Below are 13,021 nucleotides of genomic sequence, written 5' to 3'. Positions count from 1 at the left end.
CGAACCGAAAACCGAACTTTTGTTTAAAGACTTTATTGTTAACTTTTGGTTGTAAAACTTAAAGTATTTTTATTTGTACATTATTATACAAGTTCCTTAGTGTTTGGACATGTGGAAACCATTTATGAACTTGTTGTGAGATGGAAACCGAACCAAACCGATTCTTACTCGCTTAAGACACACAAGTGTGTTTTTTTTTAGCCATCAAGACTTGTATATTTTCTTTAAAAATATTTACAAATTGATTTTTAAATATTTTCTTAAGTACATGAAAATGTTGGATCCAACTTGATCTCATAACAAAGTTTGGACCGACAAAACCGAACGCTCGCTTAACGTGCGTTGTTAGTTCTAAAACAATGGAACTACATACTTAGTTAAGTCTTATTAAATTTTATTGAGTTATCTCATAAATTTCAATATTTTGGAAAGTTGACTTTGGGTTTGACCAATTATCAAGACCCGAACCGACAACCCGAACACTCGATAAAAAAAAACCGTTTTAGTATCTTCATTCCAAAGGGATTTGTATTCTTGCATTTTACCCACCTTATTACTTAACATAGGTTGAGTAAATATTAAGGTTAGATACTTTAACCTGGTTTCGAGCAAACTTACATTTTTAAAGGGTTATTATTATAAATTTTAAATAGTTACATTTTAAACCTTGAACTTTAATTATTTACATTTCTCAACATTTATTTTGTTTAAAGACCTTCAAGACAACCTTTCTAAATTCAAGACTTCTTTTCTTTTTAGGCATTGTGCGTTAAACTCGTCGTTCCGACAAATCTCCAAATTATCATCTTTCAAGTTTACTACTTGAAGGTGAGTACTTCATACCCCATTTTCCATCTTTTATTTTGGGGGTGACATTTCATACTTATTCAACAAAATGCTTTATATTTGAATCTTAAACCACAAACGTAGTTGTATACTTTACCTAAATAATTGCTCGATTTGGTGTTCTATGCTTATATGCCTATGTGTTTATCGCTTTTGGTTGGTGGAACTATAAAATCCTAGACTATTTGGCATCCCCTGATAGCAATGTGTCGTTAACGTAATGCAATTAACGATAACTATAAAATCCTAGACTATTTGGCATCCCTTTATAGCTAGGTGTCGCTAATGTGTTTAGCGATATCTATTTATCCAAATTACCACTTTTATTTATCGTTTCGTATGCAAGTTTTGTGGCTATCTTTATTATATACTAATATGATTAAACTTATGAATTGCTCACCAACCTTTGTGTTGACAAACTTTATTTTATGAAATGTTGCAGGTTTGCATCTTGGTTGATTTATGATTGTGAAGAAAACGACATCAAAGACCTTAGGATATTAGTAAAAATGAACAATATCAAATTTGCCATTTTTTGTGATATCTTGTTTATGGTTATTTTATGGATAATTGTTATGTGACATTTTCGATGTTGTGAAATGAAATGAGTTTATTAAATACTGTCACTTTAATTAGTGTCATGTGCTTATGGACAATCGTTACACCTTGGCATGTTCCGCCGCCTTTGGTCGGGGTGTGATACAAACATACCCAAATGGTTGACGATGTATGACGAGGGATTCCATGCTAAATTAAATAAAAAAAATTATAGTTTGCAGTTCGACTGATTATGTCATATGGAACAGATTGTTGGGTTATCAAGAAGACACAAACGATAAGCTGAAGGTAGCATAGGGGTGCAAATGAGCCAAACTACTCGCGAGCTACTCAAGATCGGCTCGTTAAAAAGCTCGATCGAGCCGAGCTTAATCGAATCCGAGCCCGAGCTCGAGTCTAAAAATAAGCTCGTTTAATAAACGAGCCCGAGATCAAGCCTAAAAATAGGCTCATTTAATAAACGAGCCCGAGCCCGAGCTTCACTTATTGAGCTCGAGCCAGCTCGCGAGCCTAAACGAGCCTGTCATTTATATAATTTTTTAAAATACATATTTAATAGACAGAAATACAACTTTTGTCCTTTAAACATATCCAGTTTATGGATTGAATCCTTTAAAAAGTTCGCTTTCACTCTTTATCCTTTATATGGTAAATTGTCTCGGTTTTAGTCCTTTACACTAACGACCATCCAAAAAGTCAGTTAAGTAACATCATATGCAATGCATGTGATGGGCAATTTGGTAATTTCAACTCCTTAACTAAAATACCATTCTAATATATTAAATTGGCCTTCTCCTTCATCTTCTGTATTACTGTTATCTATGTAAAAACAAACAATTCACCAATTTTCTCTTAAACCCCAAATCTTCAAAGCCTTTGTACAGAGATATGGTGAACAATATGAAGAAAACGATGAAGATCAAAAATTCTTCAAATCCATGGCTAAAACATAAATGGATTTAATTTTTTTTCATGTAAAAGTGATATCATTAATCTTAATTAACTTAAAATTCCAGATTATCGATGTTTGTAAGGTCAATCTTTTACAAAAATAATAAGCATTATACTCAGAGATTTGGGTTTTAAGATCCGTGACAATCGTTGGACTTCAAGGCAGACTTCTGTTCTTCAAATTTGATTTCAAACCACCGTGTTTATCATGTCTCATCGCAGGAGTTAAGGGTTTCGGGTGGCAGGAGCGCCGACGGGCTTGAAGGCCGCCGACCAAAGATACCATCAAGTTTCACTGTTTCAGATAGACGTCGCACTCTCGACGGAAAGTCCTGTGGTGCTTAAGAGACATTCTCGGCGACAGATCTGGAGAGAGGGATGATGAAGGTTTTTAGGTGGAGGTGGGCTGTTGAACGACAATTTGCAGATGGGGGTGGGCTGTCTGTGGTGGTGGTGCTGTTGTGTTAGGGTTAAATGAAGATGAAGATGTGGTCACAGGGAAGCATTTTGGAAGACCTGGTCTCTTTTTATTTTTTTTTAATTATAATGAAATAAAAGATAAATTGAAATTACCCTTTTTCCCATCACATGCATTGAACATCATGTCACTTAACTAAGTGTTTGGATGGTGATTAGTATAAAGGACTAAAACCAAAATAATTTACCATATAAAGGATAAAGAGTGAAAATAAAATTTTTAAAGGATTCAATCCATAAAGTGGTTATGTTTAAAGGACAAAATTTGTATTTCTGTCTTATTAATTAATAATAAAAATGACTAAATAATATATATTATTTTATACATAAAGTTATTATAGAAAAAAATATAAAAAATAATTATTATTATATAAAAATAGTTGATATATAGCAAACGAGCCGAGCCCGAGCCAAGCACGAGCTTGAAAACTTACTCAAGAGCCGAGCTCGAGCTTTGAAAATAGAGCTCGAAACGAGCCGAGCTCGAGCTCTGTGTATGCTAAACAAGTCGAGCTCGGGCTCGGCTCGTTTGCACCCCTAAGGTAGCAGATATGAAGATTCCTAGGTGGATGTGTGGCACACAAGCTTCCGGATAAGAAATCAGATATCTATGAAATAGGTTGCTAGTATTGCAAATAAGATTAAAGAGGGTAGATTGGGATGCTTTGGATACGTGAAGAAGAGACCCTCGCTATGGAGGGGAAGAAGGGTAGATGCAACCTCAAACTAACTTGGGGTGAATGAATTAGCCAGCATTTGATATACTTTCACCTCTCTTAGAGGATAAGGGGGTAGGACTTTGTGAAAACGTAAGATTCAAGTTAGGGAAATCTAGGGGAGGGTACAAGGTTCTCTTGGTTTTGCTTGGGGACTTAAGACTTTATTAAAATGTTGGTGGCAATTGCATGTTAGCTTTTACCGTCGGTGTCTTTCTTTGATGTTTTATCGATTACTATTATACTTTGGTACCGTGTTTCGATTATTGGTTGTTTACTAAGGAAATATTGTTGGTACTTTTCATGCAGTTACCCTTTCTGATTATTTAGATTCACGATAGATGGATACATGCACCCTATATATCGTGTTTGGAGCTAAGAGTCTCTTTAAAACCAATCCAAATTTTAATCTTCACAGGTCATACTAATAGCTTTGTTACATGTGAAGTTTTACTAATTATGGTTTTTGTATATTTTTAATTTATATAATTAGATTTCCAAAAATCAACTATGAAATATTGGTATAGAACGAAGGACAGCAAGTAAGAAATCTTTTACGCCTATTATTTTTTGACGGTATACAATTAAAACTCACACGCTTAGCAAGAAGTCAAACGTGAGGAAAGAGTTACAAAAACATTAGGGGATCGGTTTTAAGCCAATCCAACAAACAAAACTTTTTATACCTATTAGCGATCCACAAAAGTGAAAAGAAAGACATCATTAGAAATCTTATCCTTCCTTGGCTTGTGAGCACCAAAAACAACCCTGCTATAAAATCTTCATAAAACTCACCAGGTAATTATCACTATTTATTTCACAATTGTCTTTTTGACAGAGATAAGTGGTAACGAAGTTGATCAGTTCGTTACGAGTCAACCATGAGGGAAAGAAGGATCAAAAGATTGAGCCACTTGGCTATCAAGGAACAAATTGAAGAGAAACCTCACATGCTCACATGATCCGAGAATATTAATACGATTGAAGTCTTCAAAATCTTTGTCACAAACAATGCACCATAATTTAGAGATGTCTAAGTGTCTAACGCCTCATTATCCAAATGTCTAATAGGAATACGATTCAACATGATACACCGCACTAATATATTATCCATTTACATTATATATATATATTAGGTTAGAACCCGTGTTCCACACGGTTGAAAAATATAATAAAAATAAAAAATTATTTTATGTAATGCATTAATTATAAGTGAATTAACAATATATTATTTAGAAGTCAAGAAATTCAACATAATAACTACTTAAGTGGAGTTGATAAGCATCTTTAGTTTGAAACATGAGGTCTTGGGTTCGAGACTTGTATCACAAAATAATTATTTTTCAAAATTTTACAAAATGTTATCTTCATATAAAAATGGTTGTATTTGAAGAGAAACCGGGTCATGGGTTATAACATAACTAAACGGATTCATGCTCCATATTGTTTTTGAAAGAAGAGATGATAAAATAGGAAACTGCTCACATGACATCTATATGACATCCTATGTGGAAGCCATAGAATGATGTCATGTGAAAAAATCATGTTGTTTTATTATATAGTTAGATTATATTAGATTAGATATATACAATTTGCAAGTTTTGTGTGTATAAACATGTGTACATTATGCATCAAATGTGTTTCAATATTATTCTTTCTAACTTATAACCCTATGTTTTCAATTATTAACTTTTAACCCCTATACTTTTGATCCTTTACAAGTTTGTCACAAGCCATTTTTCATTTTTAATCCCAATACTTTTTCATTTTTAACTTTGGGTCCTCAATGCCTATCATCTTTTAAAATTCAGGTCTAAATTTTGAGTTAACACGCTGCAATGAGCGTCTGCGGATCAACGTTTTTACGTCTAATTTTCCCCGTTTAATGTTTCGATCGTAAGTTGACATAGTTTTTATTAGGTTTCACGCTCGATTTAATTTTTCATGTTAACACGCCACAACATGCGTGCGTAGTTGAACGTTTTTACATATACTTTTGTTCGGTTTACCAGTCCCGTCGTGAAGTTCGGGCCCAACACATATATCAACACACAAGTTCGATAAAATGTTTCGACATTATCTTTTTCATGGTTTTACGTCCCCGCCGCAATGTGGGGGCTTAATACTAGTTTATAAAACAAAACATAAAAAATAAAACAAAAAAACAAATCTTCTATTTTTTTAAACTTCCCAAGACAAGAAGTTTATTAGAAAAAACAAAGGGCCGAAATCATAAGGCCAGGGGTATACCTTAACATCCAGGGTGTTAAAGCTGTGTTGACGAGGTTAACGAGTGTTATGCCACTCCCTTCATTGGTTAAGAGGCATTAAGCGCAAGGTGGGTTAAAAATGTTAATGGACTTTAAAATTCTCTACATACACAACCACATTAATGTAAGAATCAATTTTACCTTAAATAAAGAGAGATAAATTGAGAAGGAAGGGGCGGGGGGGGGGGGGGGGGGGGTTAAACAATTTCCTTAAGGTGAGGTGGAGTGAAATAGGGTAAAGTAAGTGATATGGTGCTTACGTAGAGTTAAAAAACTTGAATGTATACCTCATGGTCTAAATGGACTTGTAACACGATCCTAATCAAAATTTCGTTTGATGTCATTACCTTTTTTTTTTTTTTATTGTAGATAAGGTCCTGTCTTTTTTTTCTTTTCTTGTCTAGCTTGAATAATAATACCAAATTAAATTTGGAACTTATAAACCTAATTGGCTAAAGTATACACCTGTCACCATGCCAAAAACTTTACCTCTTATTTCGTGCCTTAATGTATAAACGATTTTTCAAAATTTAAGCAACAAAAACTGATTTGTTGGACGGAGTATGGAGAAAAAGCATCGCGTGGGCTGCCTTGGAAGGCCTTCAAAAATCTTACAAAGTCAAAATGTGGGGTTCATTACTTCATTTAGCAATTAGCATTCATTTTCTAAATCTTTGTAATTTGGAAATAGTTTTTAACAAACAATTGGAGTGTTGGGTTCTCATGCCTTGAAATGTTTAATTTGAATACATATATTTATTTGTAGTAAAGAAAAACCCTTACTCCAACACACCTAAAGTAGTTAAATGTATAACTTTAAAACAACTTGTCTAAATCTAAACAATTAATGAGAAAAAATATCGGATATTGGTCAATGACTGATATCTAAGATATCGGTTATCGCATTGAGATATCGGTGGGATATCGTAATTTTAATATCATGTAAAATTCATATATGTAGCAATTTAACACTAATAATTCAGTATAGTCTCCTACCATTAACAAATTAAGCTTTTGCAAATTGCAAAACACTAACAATCCTAACGGTAAGAATTGATTAAGACTTAAAACAATAACATTGAACACTAAAAGCTGATAATTCAGACTTAAAAATACTGATATCGGGAATATCGGTGATATATTGGTAAAATATTAGTCCAATATTGGCCAAATATCGGTCAATATCGTTGATATTATCGGTACCAATATTCTAAACCGATATTCTGACTTATATATCGTCAAGGGACCGATAACCGATATATCATGATATATCGGTGATATATCGGCGATATCGACTGCATAGGTCTAAACCATTTATTGATGGAGTGTTTTATTTTAACGGTCTTTTTGTTCAACTCGTTTTAGTTATTGGTTTGCTTAGTGTTTATCTTTTTTGTTGGTTGATGTTTATCTTTTAGTTATTTATCATAGTTAAAAACTCTTACAAACGCTTTCGATTTGAAAATCAAATTGATGATTTTGTTTTTGAATATTGCATTTTATTTGTCAAGAAACCTTAGAGATCTAGTCATTCGATTGCTCCGTGGATTCGACATCATTAATCTAAACAAGTTTTAGGCTTTTAAACGTGCCATAAAAATAAACGGGTCAAACATAAACGCGTGAAACGGGTTTGATGACTATAAAATGAGTTAAACAAGTCGTAAATGGATTGATGGATCAACCAATTAAATAACTTAACGTGTTAACGTGTTTAATTAAATAAATTAAACATATCAATCAAAATAAAACGCATTTAATTAAGTACGTTAAACACATCAACATAAATACATTCTGTTTGTTAAGATTTACATTTTATTTTAGTAAAACACGCTTACGTAAAACAAACTAAAACCTAATTATTTTTGTGTCGCGGTTATTTAAAATATACACATAATAAATAATCTGGTATAGTTATATTCTAAACTAATCATTTAAATAAAAGGATAAGATGTACATCAAACGTAAATTGGTGGCAACTAAAGTTTGAAAACAACTTTCTCATTTAATATTATTAAAGTATATACATTCATACGCATACATACATATATTATATTATACCTACCCAAACTTAAAATACCACCAAATCCATAACTATGCATCTCTCATCTTCTCTTCTCATCCTCCTCATCACCACCACTCTCCACCACCACTTCACCACGGCACTACCACTCTCCACCAACTCACGGTGGATAGTGACCGATGGAGAAGGTGGTGAAAGAGTCAAACTGTAATGTGTGAACTGGGTTAGCCATCTTGATGCAGTGGCGGCAGAGGGTCTAAGCAAACAACCAGTTGATGTGATCTCTAAGAGCATATTGAACATGGGATTTAATTGTGTCAGACTAACATATCCATTGTTTTTATTTACTAATGATAGCTTAGGGTCTGTTACAGTTAGACAATCATTAAAAAAACTTGGGTTGATTGAGTCCATTGCTGGATTTCAAGCCAATAATCCTTCTTTCATTGACCTCCCTTTAATCAAGGCTTTTCAGGTATATGCTTACACTCAAACTTATTAATATATTTATATTTTTTATTTGTTCATTTGTGTAGTATAGTGTACTGGTTAGTGACTCATCTTATCCTATCATACTTGTCCACTAGGCATTTATGAATTGGTTGAATTTATTTATTTTCTTATTATAAAAAACCTAATTTCTATCATCGAAATTAATCGAAATAAGTGACAGAACCAAAACATTTTAGTTAGAGGCGAGGTTATCTTTTCTTTTGACTACAAACAGGGGCAAACTCATGTTTTTATTAGAAAGAACCCGGCTTTCATATCTAAAAATATTTACAAGTTTTGGTGATCGGATGGTCAATGGTTTTTTTTAATTTTGTAAACAATTTAAATTATTTAGTTCCAAAAGCTATACTTACTATGTTTAAATAATAAGATATTGAGCTTTATAATTACGTCTTATAAGTCCCAAATTTTTGTTAGGAATTTTAAAGCAATGTTAAAACGTCTAAGTAAGAAATAACTCAACTGAAGCGTATAAGATTATAAAAAATAAAAGGATCAATAAAGACTACAAGTTAAAACAAGAATGTATGGAGTTAGAATAACAACAAATAAAAGCATCTTCCATTAGGTGACAAGATGATTTTTTGTGTGTGTCTGACAGGAAGTGGTTGCAAGCCTTGACAGAAATAATGTTATGATGATATTAGATAATCAGATAAGCAAGCCCGGTTGGTGCTGCAGTGATTTTGATGGCAACGGCTTCTTTGGTGACCGATACTTTGACCCTGATGTGTGGCTCAAAGGTCTCTCCAAAGTGGCCACCATGTTCATTAACTCGACAAATGTGGTTGGTATGAGTTTAAGAAATGAACTCCAAGGCCCTAAACAGAATGTCAGCGTTTGGTATAGGTATCATACAAATCGCCTTTACACTCTTTATTTTGATACTCTAGACATGTGACTAAGGGTTTAAAGACAGAAAATCAGTAAAAGTTGGATTCAAACGTTTACTACTGCGTCACCCTTTGAAGGTTGTGATATTGGTTTTAATCATTAATATAATTGTCAAAATTAGGTACATGCAAAAAGATGCAGAAGCAGTCCATGCAGCAAACCCAAACGTTCTAGTAATCTTGTCCGGCTTGAGCTACGACAAAGATTTATCTTTTATACAAGCTCAAGATGTAAACGTAACATTTAGCAACAAGTTGGTTTTCGAAGCTCACTGGTACGGGTTTTCCAACAGCGAAGAATGGGAAAGCGGCAACGCTAACCAAGTATGTGGTCGGATTGTTGATAACATAATGGGAAAATCAGGGTTTTTGTTGGAAAAAGGTTACCCTTTGTTTATAAGTGAATGGGGTGTGGATCTCAGAGGCACAAATGAGAATGACAATAGGTATTTGAATTGTTTCATGGCATGGGCTGCTGATCATGATCTTGATTGGGCTATTTGGACACTTGCTGGTAGTTATTATTATAGAGAAGGTGTAGTTGGAATGGAAGAGTTTTATGGAGTTTTGAATTGGGATTGGTGTGGACCAAGAAATTCAAGTTTCTTGGACAAAATATCATCCATCCAAACTCCTTTTCAAGGTAAGTAACTTTTAATATTTTATACTCGTAACACGAAAAAAAGACTAAAATACCCTCTATATTATGCAGGCCCGGGATTATCAAACACCCGTCCACATAAGGTCATCTTCCATCCAGCCACGGGTTTATGTGTTAAACGACAATCGTTTTTCAAACCGTTGACTTTGGGCCCATGTACTGAGGCCGAGGGTTGGGATTACACACCAAGAAAGACCCTAACAATAAAGGGAACTTATTATTGCCTACAAACAGATGGAGTAGGGAAGACAGCAAAATTAGGTTTAATATGCACTGACAATTCATCAAAATGGGAACCTATATCAGCCTCTAAACTACACCTTTCATCCAAGACCAACAATGGGACAGTTGTTTGTTTGGATGTAGATTCTGAAAACAACATTGTTACAAACAGTTGTAGGTGTTTAGCCAATGACAACATGTGTGATCCTGCTAGCCAGTGGTTTAAAATTATTAACAGCACAACGGGGGCAGGTGCAGAATCCTTTAGTAGGGTTGATGCTATCTTACAAACCCTTGGAGTAAATTTATTTGGATAAAATTTCATATGTAAATATTGTAAACTGTAATACTATCTGACAATAACATTTAGCAATTTCATTAACACACATTTTGCATAATACCAAAATCTGGTAATATTTCCACGAGTACCGAACAATCTTAACATGAACTTATGACAAATAACAGGATGTAATGTAACTGAAACGCAAGTCTGAATATTGTTTAAATGACAAATTTATTCTTCCATTGCATCTCCTACCACTTCAACCACATTGACAAGCTCCTTAAGTGGTGTAACTTTTGCATGCAAAACCTCTGTAAATGCAGATTATATCAGTATCCCGCATTCCCGCAATGCGCATTAAAACTAAACTCAAATTAACTTTTTCTATTTCTTTTTCATAAAATATAATAAGAAAACAAAAATGGATTCTGTGATGGAAGTACTAACCAGTCTTTTTTGAAAAGCTGTAGCCCTTCGAACTGATATAAGTGCGCGGGTTCGGAGTAAGATGATTCCTCAAATATTCTTTCTTACCCTGATTTTTCAAAATTATCACATATGATTAAAAAATGTGCCAATATATTGTTAAAAATGAGATGAACAAACAGACCTTTTCTATGACACAGATATCCACATTGCTGCCGCTTCCTAAGTCGTTAAATATGCCCGAGCATATAGCCTTAGTTACCAAGTTTATTCCTTCCTCCCTCTGTAAATTTTTTTAACACTTATTAATCATAATAATGCATAAAAGTTAAATTAATAGTCGTGAAAACTTACGCTAAGCCCTTCACGAAACTCCGATTCAAAAACAGCCATTGCAGCAAGAGAACCAGATCCCATTGTAGCAAATGGGAGCGAGTCTGTGGATCCATGAGGATAAATCTATGAAATAGTGATTTATAAACGTTAGTACATTATCTTCAAAACTGTAAAAAATGTCCAAAAGTATAATCAACTCACGGTATATAGATGCGGGCCAGTCAGATCAACTCCACCAAGCACCAAAGCAGCAGATACATGACCTTGGTAACTTTATAAGCGTAATCAAATTAAATAATATCCATAAGTTAATATACCAGAAGAAATCAGATTTACACCTAAGCTTACCGGAAAAGATGAGTTTTTAATAATGTAAGTGCTGTCACAACTCTTGATTCACGACCCGTATGATATCTGTGAAGCTTCAGCTGAGAGTTGATGTTGTCTATCAAAAAGAGATGTTTAACACTTACCGTTTATAGTATGGGATCCTTCAATTAAAAGAGTGAAAAACATGCGATAAAATGATTACCTGTGACGGCTTCTGTATCAGCAGCAGTTCCAGCTCCACAGCAGGAGATGTTCGGAGCCATATCATGAATCTTTTCACAGTTCTTGTCAGCAACAATGGAACCTGCTGTGGCTCTGGTATCCGCCCCGAGAATGACACCGTTCTGAAAATTAAATTAAGATTTTAATTTTCTCCAATTCAGTCATGCTTTCATGTTCTAATTGAACACTTTCAGAATGACATGAACAACTTTCAAATATTAAAGCATATGAACAGCTTGAATCTGTCTAGTATATTACCATAACAAAGTTCTAATTGAAAAGCCTATGTGCCTGATTCATTCATTAATACTTAAAGCTGTAAACGAACCGAACCGAACAAGGTCTTGTTCATGTTCGCTCGTTAAGTTTTTATCGAACAAGGAAACGGTTCATGAACACCAACCGAACAAAGTTTCTGGTTCGTGTTCGTTCATTAAGGAAACGAAGTTGTTCGTGAACAGTTCGCAAACACAAACAACGAAGACAAACAATTTTTTCATTTGATTTGGCTAACTGAGAATGATCACTGCCAACGGTTTGCTCCGGCTACCAAATCTGTGTTGGTGTTATTTCTAACATTCATACTCACATGTTACCTTTACATATAATTTAATCGCATAATAATACTCACATATCTTTTTTTGTTTTATATCAAAAAAATATTAAAAAACCTTCAATGAACAGGCATAACCGAACACATTATCAAGCATTCGAACAGAATTGAACGGGCACAGTCTCAAACTTCTCGCCAAACACTATTCATACTAATTGCACAGCCTAATCAAACCTAACAAAGTAGTATTGATAAAAACGCCATAATCTTACTTCACATAAACCTAATTAGAACTAAACAAAACAATCAAACGTAACAGAATAGAATAGAAGTATAAAATCTTACTTTAAAGATTAAACCGACGATGGTAGTTCCGGTTTTAAGATAGCCTGGAGGTTTTAAGCCTTTCTTCGTCAGCAGCATATGGTTTCTCGTGTACAGGTCGAAATTGAATCCGAGTTTCGGAGAATCCATTGCTTCACTTAACATCTTCCTTCAGATTCAAGCTTATTAATGGTTGATAGAATGCACAATCGATTAGCAAACAAAGCTTGAGAAGCAAGATATGAAATAAAGGGGGTTTTCTCAGTTTAAATAGAGGCTTTTAAAAGGGCAAATTAGTATTACACCCCCTTGAGTTCAAATAAGCTACTTAACTTTAATTTTACAATCCTAGTATATACCTTCACCTTGTATTTTAATTTAATTGAATTACTCTTAAAATAATGTAATAAGTAAGAT

The 13,021-nt window shown here is 33.9% G+C and overlaps 2 protein-coding genes across 2 annotated transcripts; one reads left to right on the top strand and one right to left on the bottom strand.

The window, feature by feature from the left end:
• Positions 1-7,897: 7,897 nt before the first annotated feature.
• Positions 7,898-10,474, top strand: LOC143561582 (glycosyl hydrolase 5 family protein-like). The gene is made up of 4 exons (XM_077049625.1): positions 7,898-8,316; positions 8,956-9,203; positions 9,370-9,890; positions 9,960-10,474. The coding sequence occupies exons 1-4, from the start codon at positions 8,143-8,145 to the stop codon at positions 10,445-10,447; spliced, it is 1,431 nt and encodes a 476-aa protein (XP_076905740.1). The 5' UTR covers positions 7,898-8,142; the 3' UTR covers positions 10,448-10,474.
• Positions 10,475-10,582: 108 nt separating this feature from the next.
• Positions 10,583-12,769, bottom strand: LOC143561568 (proteasome subunit beta type-7-B-like). Its single transcript, XM_077049615.1, has 8 exons — positions 12,626-12,769; positions 11,708-11,849; positions 11,524-11,620; positions 11,377-11,446; positions 11,194-11,298; positions 11,024-11,122; positions 10,861-10,948; positions 10,583-10,724 (listed from the first exon to the last, which is right to left on the bottom strand). Exons 1-8 carry the CDS (start codon positions 12,767-12,769, stop codon positions 10,645-10,647), a joined length of 825 nt encoding a protein of 274 aa, XP_076905730.1. The 3' UTR covers positions 10,583-10,644.
• Between the last annotated feature and the right edge of the window lie 252 nt (positions 12,770-13,021).

The sequence above is a fragment of the Bidens hawaiensis genome, unplaced genomic scaffold, assembly GCF_021521415.1.
Source record: "Bidens hawaiensis isolate Kalapana, Puna unplaced genomic scaffold, B.hawaiensis_p1.1 tig00020713_1, whole genome shotgun sequence".
Lineage (NCBI taxonomy): Eukaryota > Viridiplantae > Streptophyta > Magnoliopsida > Asterales > Asteraceae > Bidens > Bidens hawaiensis.
The sequence above is the reverse complement of the archived record's forward strand: the minus strand, read 5'-3'. Positions and strand labels throughout refer to the sequence as shown.

Bases quoted from the DNA above. Each gene is read 5' to 3' on its own strand.
- LOC143561582 (XM_077049625.1), top strand. From the start codon at position 8,143: ATGGGATTTAATTGTGTCAGACTAACATATCCATTGTTTTTATTTACT. The intron at 8,317-8,955 runs GTATATGCTTAC...TGTGTCTGACAG, and splicing joins CTTTAATCAAGGCTTTTCAG to GAAGTGGTTGCAAGCCTTGA. The intron at 9,891-9,959 runs GTAAGTAACTTT...TATATTATGCAG, and splicing joins CATCCAAACTCCTTTTCAAG to GCCCGGGATTATCAAACACC.
- LOC143561568 (XM_077049615.1), bottom strand. From the start codon at position 12,769: ATGTTAAGTGAAGCAATGGATTCTCCGAAACTCGGATTCAATTTCGAC. The intron at 11,850-12,625 runs GTAAGATTTTAT...TTTAATTTTCAG, and splicing joins TCGTCGGTTTAATCTTTAAA to AACGGTGTCATTCTCGGGGC. The intron at 11,299-11,376 runs GTGAGTTGATTA...ACTATTTCATAG, and splicing joins CTGGCCCGCATCTATATACC to ATTTATCCTCATGGATCCAC.